This window comes from Protopterus annectens, chromosome 10.part0 (genome assembly GCF_019279795.1).
Source record: "Protopterus annectens isolate FY-2018-M chromosome 10.part0, PAN1.0, whole genome shotgun sequence".
Lineage (NCBI taxonomy): Eukaryota > Metazoa > Chordata > Ceratodontiformes > Protopteridae > Protopterus > Protopterus annectens.
The window spans coordinates 88,475,508-88,493,297 of NC_056744.1; the positions used below are offsets into that span (position 1 = coordinate 88,475,508).

Consider the following 17,790-nt stretch of genomic DNA (forward strand, 5'->3'; position numbering starts at 1 on the left):
AAGATCTATTTGCCTCCACTTACAAGCAGCTTCGGCTGTTTTGCTTAAGGACTCCTCATCTTCAGGCTTGGAGGACAGATGCCATGTCCTTTCCTTGAAGGGCGAGACTTCTGTATGGCTTTCCCCCTCTGTCTGTGATCCCAAAGGTCAATTTAAAGAGAGAGAGGGGACAAGCCAAGAAGTCTTGCTGGTTGACCCCCTTTTAGCCCAGGCAGCATTGGTTCCCTCATCATCTAGCTAGATGCCATCATGGCAGGTTTGGTTTCCCCACGCAAGGGATCTCTACTTCATCCCAGCCTCTTATTCCCCCAGCATGACAGCTGGAATGAATAGATTCGGATCCCTTTCAGACACTAATTTTCAGAAGACATGCCTCAGTTTCTTAAGGAGTCTAGGAAAACTGCCACTAGAAAGTCTTACATATTCAAATAAAAAAGATTTTCCACCTGGTCATGTTAATAAACAGGACCCTACACAAACTGGGGTTCCTACTATCTTGCAGTGTCTTTGTGAGCTATTAAGACTGTCTAAATTATTCCTCTGTTAACTCATTCCCTCCAGTACATCCCTTTTGAGTGTGTACCTTTAACTCCCAGTGGGTGTGGCTTGAGCCTTTAAAAAATGAAGTTATCACTTTACAGTTCAAATAAATATTTATTGATGATGGTCAAATATCAATAAAATTTTGTGCGCCATCATGTATGCTTCAAGATAAAATATTGTGATACCTTGTATGTAGCACAATTTTGGAATTGTTAGTTAATATGAACAAGCAATTTTGGACGCCTAGAGGCACAGTAGGAGGTAACTGCAAAAATACCTGGAGGTGCACTCAGCTGTAATGAGTTTAAGGTGCACTCAGCTGTAATGGGTTTAAGGCACACATCTGCTATCCCTGCCCGTTTTCCTCTAGATCCCCTTTGCTTTCTAGACTTAGTCAAGCAGTTTCTGAATGGAGTCTGTCACTTAAATCCATCTAGGAAACATATCCCTCCTTTACAGGACGTAAACTTTGATCTGGAAAAACTTGACATTGCCAACTTTTGAACCAGCAGCCTCCACTTTAAAATTCTATATCTGGAAAACCATATTCCTAGTAGCCGTTACTTGTGCTAGGAGAGTGTCTGAACAGCAAATCTTTATGGTTTCTACTCCCTTATCTTTCATAAGTGTAGGGGCTCGCTTAGGGCCATTTCCTTCTTTATACCTAAGGTAGTAATGAGTTGGCCCCCTACCAGCCCATTAGCCTCCCTACTTCTGTAACCCTCCAAACAAGGGGGAGAAAATTCTTCATTCGATAGATGTGCGCAGGCAGTTTAGGTTTTGTTTGGACAAGACAAAGATATCTGGAAAATGGACCAGCTGTTTGTCTCATTCAAAAAAGCCAAGTTGACAACCCACTTTTAAAACTATTGCTAACTGATGTTTGTGGCCATCTCCTTTTGCTACATCCACCATGGTAAAGCCTTGTCTTGTCCATTAAAAGCTTATTCTGCTCGAGCTGTTCCCTGCTGTAACTTCTTACAAAGGCATAGATTCCAGTGCTATTCCAGCAGCAGCTCTTAGTCTTGTATACACGTTCACAAAGCACTATAGGATTGATGCCTTCTCAAGAGCCAGACCCATCCTCCTGCAGTCTGTTTGACACTTCTATGCCTACTTCGTGCACCCTTTCTACCTTTTAGCTTTGGGAAATGCCCTGCTGTTTGGAATACTACCTTCCTCTTCTTGTCTGGCCTTTTACCTCTGTGGTTATTTCTCGGGTGTCTCCTTCCTGGCTTTGAGATAGTCTGAGGTTGCCTTGCACCCATGTCTGCTTTTATACACTTACACCCACAGGCATACGTCATACTTGGGAAGTACGACACTCTAAAAGGTGTAGGCTTTGGAACCTCAGCTGGACAAGTTATTTGGCAACATAACCCAACTGCTTGGAATACTGAAACAGTGATCAGAAGATCTGCTGTTATGGTAAGTTCTTTCCATTTCACAGTATGCTTTGGTTCTGAGCCCTGGGCCTTTACTTGTATGGAGCTGATTTCGTAAAGTGAAGTTAATATTTGAAGTTTTATGGTAGTGTGCTGTTTTCCAAACTTTCCAGCATGAGGAGGCATGGTCAAGGAACCACAGTACTACAAATGTAATGGTTCCTCAAGTCATGCTGGTAGTACAATGTTGACTTCACACCATTGCTTCTGACTGGTCAGTTGAGGATTATGTATGTGGAGGTGCAGAAGCTGAGAACATTGGGTCAGCATATGCTTTCTCTATTGTAGAACTTTTGATTTTTAAGCTGTTTTTGTAACTGTAGATCCCATCAGGTAAACTAGATTGCTCCACTGGTGATCTGCGTGTTCCCCTTAGTAAAGTGATAACTTAAATGTTATTTAAGAGACCATAAGATTGTGGGAACTAAGTCTGTGGCTGCAATCTGTGCTGCATTTTATAGCTTTATTATATTGATCAAAAAATCTAAATATGATGTGCTCAGGAATTGGTAACCCTTCCTTTTATTCATTCTTTGCAGAAAGATTCAAGAAGAGTCTCTCAGAACTTATCTGTTCACCTACAGCAGTGTGTATGATTCTATCAGGTAAGTCTGCATGTTTTTACAGTTGCCTAAAAGGAAAGCATTTGTGGATTTATTTTGGAAGAATTGGCCTCAGAGGTAAATCTTCACCAGTGTTTTAAAAGCAGAAGCTTGCTGTGCAGCTCTTTAATGGTGAGAAAACCTAAAATGAAAAATTAAGATGTTTTCTTAGTATGATTGTCAAAGTACGTGTTTCCCCCTCTTCCTTAAATTTATTACCTGTAGACACATTGTGCATATAGCAAAGCCAGATTAAAGCCAGATTACTTGTTTTGCATGCAGATTTTCATACTTTGTGACTTTTTTTGTAAATTAACTATGCTTTAGAATGTTTTGTATTAAGTGTTGGCTTGGCAGTTAGCGCAGAGGGTTAAGGCTATGAGCTGCTTAAGCAGTCCACATTTTAATTTCTCTGAGCAAGCCAGTTAACCAGAGAATGCTTTGGAGTAGTTGAGAGACTGGCCTAGGCTCCTGTGTGGTCTCCAGGGCTACATGCCTGGTATCTGCCTATGAACCTGTGTTCTTTTCTATGCAAACTGAGGCATTATTCTGGCAGTCACAGGAAGAAGAGGGTAAATCAGGAGGTCAGTCTGTAGTGTTAAGAGTACAGGGGGAGTTTGAAGTAGTAATTGAAACCTCGTGTCACCCGGCATGTAAGTTAAGCAGTCAAGTTGAAGCTGGCTGGTTATTTGTCAGTGAGCACTGTACCAGGTCTTGAGACTTGACAGGACAACAGACCTCCAAATGACTTTTTTTTTTGGTGTCAGTAATGACTTAGTAAGCAAAACTGAGGTGTGATGAATGGGCGAATATGTGGCTAGGGCATGCCAGTTTTACTACAAAGTAGCATTGTCGTGGCTGCTGGCAGTATGGTCAGAAAGGGTAGAATCGGGGATTACAGCTCCGTTCTTTGAGAGCCAGACCATCTAGGATTAATGGATAACCGAAGCGGAAGGCATGGTGTAGAATGTCCCTCCAAGCCAAGTATGGACTCTGCTTTACTTTCATGTAGGACGGCACTGGTGAAATTCAGTCTCGTATCAAATCAGCTGTATTTTTGAATTGTAGGTGTCTGGGGTTGGGGCAGCAGAAGGAATCCGAGGCCCAAACGGGTAGGCAAGACAAGAGGTGGAAAGGTTAGAGGTATAAAAGCAAGTGCAGAACGCTGGAGGGACACAACATACAAGACTGTGGAACAGTAGAAGCCTAGCAGGCAGAAGGATAAGAGGGGGTCATGATATGAAAAAGGAAGTGTGGATGGGAACTGGGGGGGGGGGGTAATACTAACTGTAAAAGTAGGAGGGACAGGTTAACAGAGCGGAGGGCGAGAGGACTGGAACTTGGGTATATGATGGATGGGATTAGAACCTCAGAATCCCAGGATATCACTTCAGGGAGAACAGATTGAATCGAAAGAGTATCAGTGTGTGACACACAAGATGTGTTGTGTAGCAGTCTGTGCAAGATTTGTTATTACCTGTGAGGTAACCAAGAACTGAGAGCAACAGGCAGGAGAAGGAGACTTGAAGAGACAAGTTGGTTCCCTGACAACAGTACTGAGAAGGAAGGTTCCCTGACAACAGTACTGAGAAGGAAGGGAGGCACCTAATGATAACATTCTGTACTAGGTACAGAAAAGCAGTAGTAGTGAAATGATGAGGAACAGGATAAAAGAATTGGTTTGTGCAGGTCATTCTTATAAGGAAGTGTGGATGTAGTCAATTTGTGAGAAGCAGACTTGGATATTCCTGCATCCAAATCTGGGAAGTAGAAGGAGTTAATCAAAATATTGTACAAGTCAGCCGTTTTGTACAAGAAAGCAAGAAGAGAAAAACAGCAGTTCAGAGGTCCCACTCAAGGATGACTGATTTAGAGAACTTGTAAAGGCACCCCTGGCTAGGAGTGACTGTGGCACTGTTTGTTGCACAGTAAGGGATGATACAGACGTGTAACAGATGCATCAGAAGTATGGTACTGTAAACATGCTGGGAAAACTGCGGCAAACAGGAAGATGCAGAGAACTAAACAGAGCATGCAGTTCATATGTTAGGGATAAGTAAAGTCTTACACCAGGCCTGAAAAGCAGGAGACGAAGAAGCTAGTGCTGAGAATGGAAGTAAAATGCAGTCAGATTAGAGTATTCCAAAAACTGTAAAGAAGGGGGAAAACATATGGACGGGAATATGAGTTACCCAGGCCAAACTTTAAAGTGTAAAGCTGGAGAAGGAGTGGAGTAGAAATTCGAGAGAAGGGTTTGTTGAGGTACACAGGCAAATGAAGAAAAGTGTAAACAAATATTCAAAGACTGCAAAAGGAGGGGAGGGAATATAGTAAGGATGCTAACAAGGCAGAAATTCTTGTTCACTTTGGTCTTGTAGGTTCATAGGTGGTTACTAGGCTAGCTGCCCTAGAGCCCTTACAAGCCTAGCCATGTTAATCCTAAGTTGCTCCATCTGTCCTTAAATGAGCGTATTTTGCACAGATAGTCTGCAGTCCGCACCGACTCCTCCTGTCCATGAGAGACGTGAGTGCCACCCCCAAGAGTGAATTTGTGATCTCCCATTCATTTGTCCAGGTTGCACTTGAATGCTATCAGTAAAGAGCTCTGCTTCACATGAATTGGAAGTTGTTCTAGATGCAGTCTCTGGGAGACTATTTGTCTCGCCAGTATGTTCTGTTAATGTCACGGGTTAGGTTAAGATCCCTAGAACAGTTCTCTTGCTGTTAGATTTACGAATGTGAAGCATATCCATCAGGGCAGGATCGGAGACTGCCTTGTAGGCCAGGTGTAAGTCATCTCTGAGCAGCTTATACGATAGACTACAGTGAAAGGGCTTTTAGTCTGGTTTGGAGGCCCTGCATGAGGAACCTCTCTGGCCTCTCCAGCTGCTGCTGGTGTCTGAGGTGCATGCAAAAGAGCGCATTGTATTCTTCTACTGGTCTGATGAGAGTGGAGTACAGTGGGGCTTTAACATCCTTAGACCTGAATGCACCGCCCTTACTTATGAGGTGCACAATGTAGAATGATTTCCTTACCACCAAGGAAACTTGGTGGTCGAAGTTCAGATTGATATCTACCAGTGTTTCTAGGTCTCGCATACCTGAGTTTGAGCTTAGGAGGGGTGTGGTCAGAACTGTAGTTAGCGGGGAATCCTACTTTGCTAAAGGGAATAATAATGCACTTTTATGCATTTAGTTTTAGGCTGTGGCTTTGACACCAGTCATTTTGTTAACCCTTCCTGTACTGTAGTATGTTAACATCACTGGGGACTCAAAGATTGCACCCAATTTGTAATCATCAGCAAATCTGGTAAGCCAAGGGACATCTAATTTAACTTCTGAAGTAGATTCTGAACAATAAAGGACCCAGCACAACACTTTGTGGTACACACTGGTGATGGGTCTGCTGTTAGAGGTAGAGTCACCAACTTTGACAGTGTGTTCTGTCCGTAAACCAATTGGCTACCCATCTAGTGATGTAAGGGTTAATCTCTGAGAGAGTTTTTTAATGATACCTTACTGGAAGATTGTGTCAAAAGCCTTGGCCAGGTCAGGATAGGCGGTATGCACCGTCTTACCTTTATCCAGGGGTTTTGGTGACTTTCTCAAAGAAGTTCACCAGGTTTAATGAGCATGATCTACCCTTAACAAAGCCAAATTGGGTTAGGTCTAGAGTTTGAAGGTCACCTGTGTCCTTCTTGATAAGGTCCATGATGATTCTTTCAGTGACCTTGCAGATGAGACCGGTTTGACTTGTGTGTCTATAGTTCCCGGGCTCTGTTGATCCCCCCCCCCCCCAAGTGTAAATAGCTTTCTGTTCATAGATTAGTACTAGGCTAGCTTCCCTTGTTGACAGTTGTAAGCCTAGCCAGTGTCCCTTGCTGAGAATCAAACCCTATACTACTTATCTGTGAGGTAAAATACCTTAACCGTTATGCCAACCTTAAGTTCCTTAATGATAGAGAAGTAAGAAGACGGGAGGCTTCCACAGTGAAAGGGAAGTAAGATAGAAAGGGTTGAACAGCTGATGGTCTCTTGTCCAAAGAAGCTGTGCAAGGAATCTAGACTGCACAAGTCCATGATAATATGCCTCTCAGAATTCTGTGAAGCATAATGTGTGTGAAGGTGGATCCCATGACAGAACTTTTCAGTTGGTCACTTCTCAGCAGTAAGATTGCAGAGGACTGAAAGATGCCACATGGGTACCACACCTGAATCGAGATGCATCAGTTGAGCTGTGGTAGTTCAGACCCATTATCCAGCCAGCTGCACCTCAGACATTGAAGAATGTGAGGAAGATATGGTAGAATGGCTAGTTCTGTTTCTAAGGGTGAATAGCTTAAAGAATAAGAAGCAGCATAAGTTTGTGGGTAACGCGTCATGAGAGTCCAGCCTGTGCCTGGGTTGCACTGGAACTGATGGTGACTGCAGAAATTAAGCACCAGGAGCCAATAAAGATCATAGAATGATTCCTTAGGGTGACAAATTTAAGAAAGGATATCTTCATGGAGGTTCACTGTCAGTCATTAATGTGTCTACATACCTGGCTCCATGGGACTATAGCGAGCAATGGATCCCTGACTGTGTCTCCTGTGGTTTATAGCATAGGAGCCAAGTGGGATGGGGTGCAGTGAAGGGCTTAGACCAGGCTCACCACTCCATGGAGTGGGGGCATGCTGTTCTGTCTGAGGCAAACAAGGTAGGTGCTGATTCTCCAGTGAAGACAAGGAAAGCTACCTCCTGTACTTCATAGTGCATGGGACTGCTTGATAGTAACATCCCCTTCGGAACTGAGGGAAAGTCCATCATGGACAGTGTTGCATAACCTATTCCTGTGTGCAGCCAAGTGTGAGCAGGGATATGGGGCTTTAAAATGAAAATAAAAATTAAAAAAAAAAAATACTGATGGATGCCCAAAATAATGGCTCTCCTCAGATGACTGACACTTGAAGGAGTGAATGTGTCTGACTGAAGGAGAGTTGATGACTGGTAAGTGGGAGGTTTGGCAAATAAGAAAAAAATTAAGTCATTTATTTTATTTATTGACATCTAATGATCAGGAAAGTCTAACTAGGTAAGAGCCGATTTTCAGCAGAAGCCTGGGGAGAACTCCAAAGTAAAACAAAAACATTTAAAGAACAATTTTGCAATCTTTAAAAATGCTGCAAAAACATCCTCAGTTTAAATTATTATACAGAATTAGACAATGTGAAAACATTGGTTAAGAATGAATGCAACTTTTATGATATTGATTTAATGTTTAGAGAAATGTTGGCCACCTTATAGAGAAATTAAAGGTAATGTAGTGTAATACAAACGAATTGCACTATGAAGTGAGAGAATCAGCGTTATAGTATATTTAGAGACCGAGTCGAGAGAGAAATTGATAGAAGTAAGGAATAGAGAAATTAAAGGTAATGTAGTGTAATACAAACGAATCGCACTATGGAGTGAGAGAATCAGCGTTATAGTATATTTAGAGACCGAGTGGAGAAGAAATTGATAGAAGTAAGGAATAGAGAAATTAAAGGTAATGTAGTGTAATACAAACGAATTGCACTATGAAGTGAGAGAATCAGCGTTATAGTATATTTAGAGATAGAGTCGAGAAAGAAATCGATAGAAGTAAGGAAGTGAGTAAAACGGTATAAGGTATGAATAAGTACTTGTTCGTACTTGGGGATCGTAAGTTTACTTGTGTATTTATTGTGGTCTGGCTGCATTTTCCCAGCTGTTGAGGCCCAACCGTGGTGTTATGCCTGTGAATATACATGATGTGAAATTCCCATGAAAATGCAGAGCTGCCTTGCATTAGTGCTCACCATCTAAAGACTGCTGGTCTGTCGTCAGTATTAAGTCTTCAAATGCACAGTTACCCTCTCTTGACCATGTTTTTTGACAAAAAAACTTTAAAGAAAGAAAATAGTAAAGTCATTGTCTGGTCCGCAATGTTCGGCTCTGTCCTCCCCTAAATCGATGAGTACATTCTCTCTAAAAATAGTTATAAGCATAGCATTTGCATTCTGAAGTGAGTGAGTGAGTGAAAGGGGTTGGGGATATAAAGGAAATATCTGACAAGTCTTAATCAGGCAGTAAGAACTATTTAAAAAAATTTCTACCATCTCAACAGAGGGAGGGGTTCATGCAACCAGAGAACAATCAGACCCACGTCTCAGCATTTTACTATAAAATTGGCACCTTTTGAAACATCTGGAGTAGTGTTACGGGTTCAAGAATTCTCTGACAGATCCTAATGGTATGTTGGGAGAAAATCCTTCAATACCCACTGCTGAATCATTTTTATCCTATTCCATACAGTCCAGGAGTACTTCTCTCTCTGTTAAAATTCATTTACTGAGTACTCACTAGAAAGTATTGTGAAGTTACACAAGAAGCTACTCTCCAAAAACAGAAGCACATTGACCCATTTAGGTCTTCCTCTGGGCCGGTATAGACTTACTGATTGCACTGAAACCCACACATCTCCACTGATGAGTGTCACTGAGGAGAAAAAGGAGCCCTTTGTCCTCTAACATTCAGAGAAGATTTGTACATGGTGCAGATTGAATACTTCCATAACCTGATGGGTAGTGAAGTGTCCTTATATTTCTGTGCCTTCCTAACCTGATGGGTAGTGAAGTGTCCTTATATTTCTGTGCCTTCCTAAAAAAAGGGATTACATTTGCTGAGACAGTAGACTTCATATTCTTGGATGGCCTGCAGGGGACATCTTTTTCCCAAATATTGTAGGAGCAAGTTTGCTAGAGTTGAAGTGAGCAGTGATCTCCGTTTCAGAAATTCGAAGATGTCACAAAGGTTAATAACCAGTAGTCTGATATACTGCCATGAGTACCCAAAAGTGCAGACAAGCTTTGTAGAGCACCAGCACTTTAGTGTGTTTATGGTAGTCAAAAAAGCACAACTTTCCTTTGCATGTCTTGCTTGCATAGCACAGTCTAGAAAGAAGATTCTTCTATCTACTTTGCTATTTGCCATAGTCAAGATTGTTGGACAAGTATGGAAAGGTGCATATTTCTAGTAATTTGGATGTAAGGTTATGGCATGTGGCTCGCATGACTGCATATGAAGGTTCATTTTTGGCAGAAGTTAAGTACATATGGAAACTTCCAGACCAGGACAAAATGTGCCCTTGTTGCTGTTGACCCCTCTTCCAGTTTTGTTGTGTTGAGGTTTAATCTTGAGAATACATGCTTTGGACAGAACAGAGTTATACTGAGGAGGTTGGATCACAAATTCTTTGTCCTAGTCACCCGGGAATCTTTTTTCATTCTACCAGCTGCTGCTGTAATTGCAGATTTAACAAAAGGCAAAATGTGATCTTTTTAAAGAGACCAATCATGCCACAGTTTTGCGTTTTGCAGAAATTACATGTCCTCCCTGCAGTTGAGTGAACTTTAAAGACATGCAGGTAGGTGCGTGCGTGTGTGGGTGTGCCGCCTTTGAAGGTTGGGCACCGGGCTGGCAACTTGCCCCTGCAAAAATCCACTGCCAGTCATTAGCAGACTAGAGTTCCACTGTGGCGACCCCTAACCAGGAAAAGCCGAAATACACTTAAGATAAGATATTTCATAGAAAGAACATGCTTTTCTAGCCACATCACAACAGAGACCATGCAAATAAAAAACTTCAGCTGTCCCAAGATTATGAGGGAATGGAAAATACCAGAAAAGCTAATTAGTATGAGTGGAAAATACCAGCAAAGCTAATTTAGTGTGAGTGGAATCTGCATCACTGTCTTTCAAAGTCCATTACCCCTAGTAGGCAGTATTGCATTTCACATATCTGCATGGGAAACTGTAACTGTAGACATCTTGGTTGGGCAAACAGTAGCTCAGTGTTGCACAGTAGAAGTTTGTATAATTATTTGCCCCACCCTCACCCCAGTGCATAGGTATCCCAGGTCGTACTACTGCTGATGAGTCACCTGTGAATACAAGACAGTGTGGAATACTCGGTGCACTCAAGACAAGATTTTTATTCCAGGCTGTTTCTGGTTAAAAGACACAATACTCAACACAGTAATGACTGGAATACATTTATGTAGGCAAAAAGATTCTAGATGGTGAGGAACCAAATGGAAAACGCACCAAACAAGCCTGTATATGAACTCTGTTTATTACAGTAAAAACACACCGAGATTAAGCGCTTTGGTCTTTTATGTAGAAGACTTCATCAGAATAGTGCACACTGATTCGAGAACCATTTTTGTACCAGTACATGTTACATAATCGATAAAACTGAGCCAATAGTGTTGTCAAAAAAAGTCACATGAGCAATATTAAATACACAGGATGTTAATATTCAAGCCAACTTAGTTTTTTTTACAAATAAAGCACTGTTTTATATTAAATACCTTCAGCATATGTTTAAGAATGCAGGCACAGTAATGCGTGTAAAAATGTTAAAGTACTTAGTTTCATAAATTTTCCTTTCAGGGCTGGAAGTATTGTCAAGGAATCATTTATACCTGGTGGAAAATTAGCTGCTAGTCTGAGTTGCCAAAGCAGCTCATTATTCTTCCAGTCACTCCCCCTCAAATCTATGTCCACAGTATCCAAAATACCAAATTTAAAACCTTAAAATTAGAACAAGTGAGGGAATGCCTATAATAATGCACTTGTATCCTTGTTTTTAACATCATATACGTGCTCATAGATTCTGCTTTTCAACGCCCTCTCCATTTTCCCAACATAGAATCCATTGCACATGTCACATAGAACAAGGTACACCACTCTGGTGGTAAAACAATTTTTTCTTTCTTGAATATAATCGTAGGTGACATCTTATTAGCTAGGTGGGTTTGAGGTGCTTTGAAAATATTAGTACATTGGGAGCACCTCCCACAAGGTGTTGTACCACAACCACCTTCTCTCGGTAAATTCAACTTGTTTTCCATAAGATGTTTAATATTCATGCCCACCTTGCTGATAACAACTGGTTTATCTCCCACTCGAGTTAACGCACCATTATTTACCCTAAATGTACTCCACTTCTTTTTTAATATGTTTTTCACTTCATATGAGGTAGGACTGTATTGTACTGTACATCCATTCTCATAAATCTTCATTTCACCAGGATCTGTGGGGGCTATATTAGTTAATGGGTGGTTTCCTAACAGGGGCTTATATTTTTTTCACCATCCTGTGTAAACCTCTTCAATAATTTGTTCCACCATCTGTTTTGGGGTATCCTCTATCTAAAAACAGATCTCTTAATGTGAAAAATTCCTGCCTCACATCACTTAATTCTGAAGTCGTATGTGCAATTCTTATGTGAAAGTGGATGGTTGCTCGTATAATGAAGGTAAGAATTACAAAAAGTATACTTACGAAATATGTTAGATTTGAAACCTGTAGGTGTATGGGAAATTGTCGTGTCCAAGTAATGTACATCTCTAGTGTTGTAATTATAAGTAAATTCCAAAAATTAGGTAGTTTTCTCCAGGTGGTTAATAAAAAGCCAGGGATATCTTCCACTTTTCCCTTCCACAAAATAGATATCATCCAAAAACCAGCAGTATAACTGGATGTTGTTCCAAAATTCTTTGTGGAATACATTCCCAGCCTAATAGTACTATATTTGCATATGTAGGGGTGCAGGCAGCCCCCATGGCAACATCATTTCACATACCAGGTTTACTTTATCGTGATTCAAGGTGGAACATGTAAAGAGTCTCTCTTCAAATAATTGTAGTCATCCTTGTTTAGGAATAGAGGAAAAAAGATCTTTCACATCAATGGTTCTTCTTTCTTCTTCTTTTGGCTTGTCCCAGTTAGGAGCCGCCACAGCGGATCACCTGTCCGCTCATGATTGACAGTGGAGTTTTACAGTGTCGAGTTGCCAGCCCAGCGCTCAACCTTCCACAGAAGGCACACACATGCACGCATTATGCCTAGGGCCAATTTAGAGTGTCCAATCCACCTATAGCATGTCTTTGGGATGTGGGAGGAAACCGGAGCATCCAGAGGAAACCCACACGACCACAGGGAGGACATGCAGACTCCGCACAGAAGGCACCCTAGCCGAGAATTGAACCAGAGAACTTCTTGCTGTGAGGTGGCAACGCTAACCGCTGCACCACCGTAGCTGCCCTTTCACATCAATAGTTAAAAATACCAAATAAGCTGCCCATAGATTTTGTTTAAGCTGTCCTAGAAAATCCCAGGAATCCTTAACTGGCTGTACTGCTCTCTTCACTACATGCTTATTCATTTTATCTACAAACAGTGCCAGGTTGTGGTTGGAGCCACTGGCAGCAGCAATGGGTCTAGAAGGTGGTTCAATGATGCTTTTGTGAATTTTTGGGATTCTGAATATGACCGGCACCTTAGGATAGGAATTAGTAAGAAAATGTAGGAGGTCATTAGTAATACGTTTGTGCAGGACATATTCTAAGTAACTGTCAATACGTTGATATGCAATATTCATTTGGTTCTTAGAAACCTGTGCATAATTCTCTTCATTAAATAAAATATTCTGCATAATGTTGGAATAATCTCTGAATTGAATATTACTATACCACCTCCCTTGTCGGGGGTCATGATACACAGTCCCTTGTCCCCCCCTCAATTGATTCATGAGAATAATGGCATCAGAACATAAGTTGGCATAAGACTTCCTATTCTGAGCCCATAATTCATACATGTCTTCTATCACTTCCTTCTCAAAAACATTAATGAGGTGATGGGGAGTGGTGGATTGAACACACGACTTTTCTTCAGAATATTTGTGTGTGCACTCGCCTCATTTGTAGGCCCCACTCGATTTTGGGGAAAAAGGAGATGGAAATTGAGCTTCCTGGTGTACATCTGAACATCTAACAAACAGCAACATGCAGTATTTTGGAAGGAGCAAATTTAAATCCTTGTGAAAAAAAAATCTTTAGTGATAGCCCCCCGTCTGTGTAATTATAAATCTTAAAGCCTTGAAAGATATGCACAATATGTTCAGTTCCAACAATTTAATAACTGATCTGAAGTAGTTTAACTTCATTTGATCATCAACCTGTGGGTTCCGTATCGGATACGGATCCGATCCCAGCTCCAAGCTCATCCCCCTTACCCATACTACCTTGCAGCCTCCTTCCAATCCCCAGATCTCGTTTTCTGCGGCTTCGCCAGCAAGAGATTTCTGAGCTCCAGGAAGGTTAGTTAGATTTCATCTAGCTTTCAGTCTGTGTGCCCTTTTTTTCAGTACTAAACAGTTTTAAACCTTACCCTTATTCTCCCGTTTTTTTGTGTCTAGATGTTGGTTATCGTGGAAAGTTGCTAAACTTTCTGTTGTGTAGACCTCCCCTTCCCACCCTTAGCTTGTGTGTGTGTGCTTCTGACTTAGCTTGTCTAAGCAGGAATGTTGGAAAATCAGAAACCCACTTTCTGTAAGTGCACAGAGTGTTGGCCATAAGCTGTCATCGGCCGATGGCTATACTCTGTGCGTAGCTTGTTTGGGGGTGCCTCATCTAACATCGGCCTGCAAAATTTGTGTGGCCTTTAACCCCCAGGCCCTGCGGGATTGCAGGACCAAGTTGATTCTTGCAGGTCTTTTACCTGCAGAGTCAACTACTTCTTCTGTGGCTTCTTCTTCAGTCACAGCTGTGACTGTTAAGCCTTCAGGCCCTCCTCCCCTGTCTGGGACTCATACTCCCACCTCTAAGCAGGGAGAGAGAGAGGCCAAGAGAGACAAACATAGGGAGAAAGAGAAAGTGACGGAGAGGGGTCGCAAGAGGTAAGCCAGCCCAGATCAGTCAGCCCCTGCTGCCAAAGTGTTATTGTGTCCAGGAAAAAAGTGCAAGGCCGTCTTCTCCTCGGCTCTGTTCTCCACAATTCTTGCTGGAGGAGGAGGCTCGGCCTGCTTCGAGGTCATCCTCACATTGGCCCTCCCAGCCGGTGTCAGTGGCATCCTCGAGGTCTACTAGGAGCCTCTCGGAAGCCGATATGGACCGGATGATAAGGTTCCTGCAAACTCAATTGCAGAATTTGGCCCTGACATTTGCCCCGATAGCTCTTTCTCCGATCCACCCTCTGGTGTCGGAGTCTATGGATCCGAGGAGCCCCGGAGTCAGGGGGTTGGCACCGATAGTACCTCCTACCTCGACGCCGACCATGCCCTCGAGCCTGTCTGATCCCTTTTTGGATATGAGCTCTCTGAGCCAAGATCTAGGCGTCTAATCCGAGGGGATGAGTGTGTCTGCCCCATTATGGTCAGGTCATACTGTCCCCTTGGGTCCGGCTGTTCCTGCCCCTGCTCTGATCCCCTCGTCGGATCAAAGGGGTACGGCTACCCACACCACCAGCTTCAGGGAAGCCAGTACCCCTTCGGCTTTCGATGTTGTGGAGAGGGTTATCTGGAGGATCCAGACCCCCTCACTCTTTCCTTGGAGTCCGCCCCTGCTCCCTCGCAACTGAGTTTGTTTTCCATCATCCAGTCCTCCTAAGGACAGCATGTATCCGGTACGCCCCAGACAGTTCCCCTTGAGAAATACGAGACAGTTTGCGAGCTCTCCCCGGAGAGTCCGAGGAGGAGGCCCCCTCGCAAATGCCAGTGCAAAAGGAGACATGGATTCCCCTGAGTCCCTCACTGAAGATACTGACTTGGAGAAAGGGGAAAGTTCCCCCAGATCACCCCCTGAAGACGTCTCCTTCGGAGACATAATGGAAATTCTTCACCAGGGGGTGTTGGTCCACCCAAAAACCTTTCTCAGACCAGTCTTTATTTCTGGAGGTGTTCGATACAGGCCCATCTACCTCTTGGGTGTCCCCCCTAGCCGACCCTGTGGTGGACCTTATTACCACCAGAGCCTGGAAGGAACCGGACACTGTAGAGCCAATACCCAAATGACCTGACAAGGTATTGAGCCCTCCTGCAGACAAAGCCACTTGGAGTAAGGGTTCCCCAGTGGATGCCATGGTGGTGGCGGTGGCCACCAAAAAGGAACTCTCCCAAGAAAGTTCCTCAGTCCATCCCCTGGACAAGGAGTCCAGGGCAATGGATCGTCTTGGAAAGTGGACTTTTGCTTCAGCTAACTTTGCTATAAGGGCGCTGAATTACATGGCCCATGTAATCAGACCTTGTGAAAGAGTACACCGAGGCTCCCCTGGAGTCCATTTCGGCTGAGGATAAATGGGCATTCTCGGCTCGTATGGCCACTCTTAAGTGTGTCAAATACGTCCATGCGTTTACTCTCATGCCACCGAGGGAGCCGCTAGGGCATCTGGGTCCGGTATTGCCATGAGGCGTCATGCCTGGCTCCGGCTTTGCGATTTTTCGGAACCTTTCAAAGTGTCCTTCACTAACGCCCCTTTTGACGGTTCGACCCTGTTTAGGAAGACCGTTCGAGATAAGCTTGTCCAGAGCGAGAAGGACAGGAAAACGCTCTCGGCAGTCGGGATCCACTTCTCTAACCCTTAAAGGTCCTTCTGCAGGAACCAGCGAAGGCAAAAGAAACTATGGTTCTGGAAATCTCAACAGTCCCAGAATGCTCAGGACTCCTTCTCTCCTAGTGGCAGAGGAGGACAAGGTGGACGCCGACCCAGAGGCAGAGGGGAACTGAAGAACTTCGGGTCACAGGAACTTTTTACCGACCCGCGCAGCAGACCTGAGGGGTTGCCCGACTGCTCCTCTCTGGAGGCAGTCAGGGGGGCGTTTCTCGAGGCACCTAGCTCAATGGGAGTCTACCACGTTGGATCACTGGGTGCTTTGAATAATATCCAGAGGCTATTCTATTCCCTTCATAAACAACCCAATATGCACAAGGCGCCTCGATGTCCCACCCGCTCAAAGGGAGGTGGCAGCTTTGGACATAAGAATCTACTAGAAAAAAGAGCAGTCCAGCGAGTGCCCCCAGACCAGTCCGGATCAGGCATCTATTCCAGGTTCTTTTTGGTGCCAAAAAAGACGGGGGGACTTGAGGCCGATTCTTGTCCTGTCCGCGATGAGCCTGTCCGTTGCCAAGGAAAAGTTATGGTTGATCACTCTACAATCTATCCTGCCCTTCTTGCAGGAGGAAGACTGGATGTGCTCGATAGACCTCAGGGATGCGTACTACCACATTCTGATGGACAGATGATCCAGGAGATTCCTCCACTTTCGGCTAGGAGCCAGTCATTACCAGTTCAGGGTCCTACCCTTCAGTTTTACCACAGCCCCCAGGGTGTTTACCAAGGTCATGGCAGTTGTAGTGGCCCACCTGAGGCTTCGGGGCATTCAGGTCTTTCCGTACCTGGACGACTGGCTTCTCACTGCCTCCATCAGGCATCAGCTTGTACTAGCCAGGGATTTCTTTCTTCAGTTGTCTACCCGGCTGGGGATCACAATAAATCTCAGTAAGTCTTCCCCCCAACCTGTTCAAATCCTAGACTTCATAGGGGCAAGGATGGACTCCCTTCAGGCCAGGATATTTTTGACTTCAGACAGACTTCACAGCCTGGCCCATCATGTATTGGCACTCCTCCAGTCTCCTGCACCCCCAGCAGAGTTAGTCCTAAGAGCCCTAGGGTCCATGGCAGCAGCTGTAAATCTGATTCCTTGTGTACGTCTGCATATGAGAGTGTTACAGTGGACGGTACAAGTTCAGTGGTCTCTGCTACATCAGCCTCTAGACTTTCCCATTCCTCTGAACAGTGTGTGCAAAAATTCCCTCATGTGGAGGCTTCAGTCCCAGGAATTGCGAGGAGGACGCCCCTTTGTTGAGCCTCCGCCCCAAGCCATGGTGACCACGGACACCTCCTGGTTGGGGGGGGGGCACTGTTCGGGCAGGACTGTCCAAGGCACATGAACTCAGAGCGAGACCGTTCTCCATTTAAACATTCTAGAGATGAGAGCAGTCCTTTTAGCATTGCAGGCCCTTCATGCTTCTCTTCCTCTGGGAACTATTGCGGTCCAGTCAGACAGTCTCATTGGTCTGGTACATCAACAAACGGGGGAACCAAATCTTATCCACTTTGTCGAAAGGCCATGAGAGTGTGGGACTGAGCGATTTCCACCAACCGCTTTCTGATAACGCACATTCTGGGTTGGGCGAACATCTTGGCAGACAAGTTGAGCAGAACTATCCTTTCTCCTTACGAGTGGTCTCTGAACCCTTATGTAGCAGAACAGATCTTCCTCAGGTGGGGTCAGCCTTGCTGCGATCTCTTCACATTGCCGTCGAATGCAAAGTGCAGCGAGTTTTTTGCTCTAAT

The 17,790-nt window shown here is 43.9% G+C and overlaps 1 protein-coding gene across 2 annotated transcripts in view; it reads left to right on the top strand.

Annotated features, from left to right (window-relative positions):
• The window catches only part of EIF3C (eukaryotic translation initiation factor 3 subunit C), a 484,610-nt gene that overhangs the window by 387,445 nt on the left and 79,375 nt on the right, over positions 1 to 17,790 (top strand). For both annotated transcript variants that reach the window (XM_044085060.1, XM_044085061.1), the window contains exon 18: positions 2,528 to 2,593. In XM_044085060.1, coding sequence (XP_043940995.1) covers positions 2,528 to 2,593 — 66 coding nt within the window. The remainder of the gene's footprint in view (positions 1 to 2,527; positions 2,594 to 17,790) is intronic.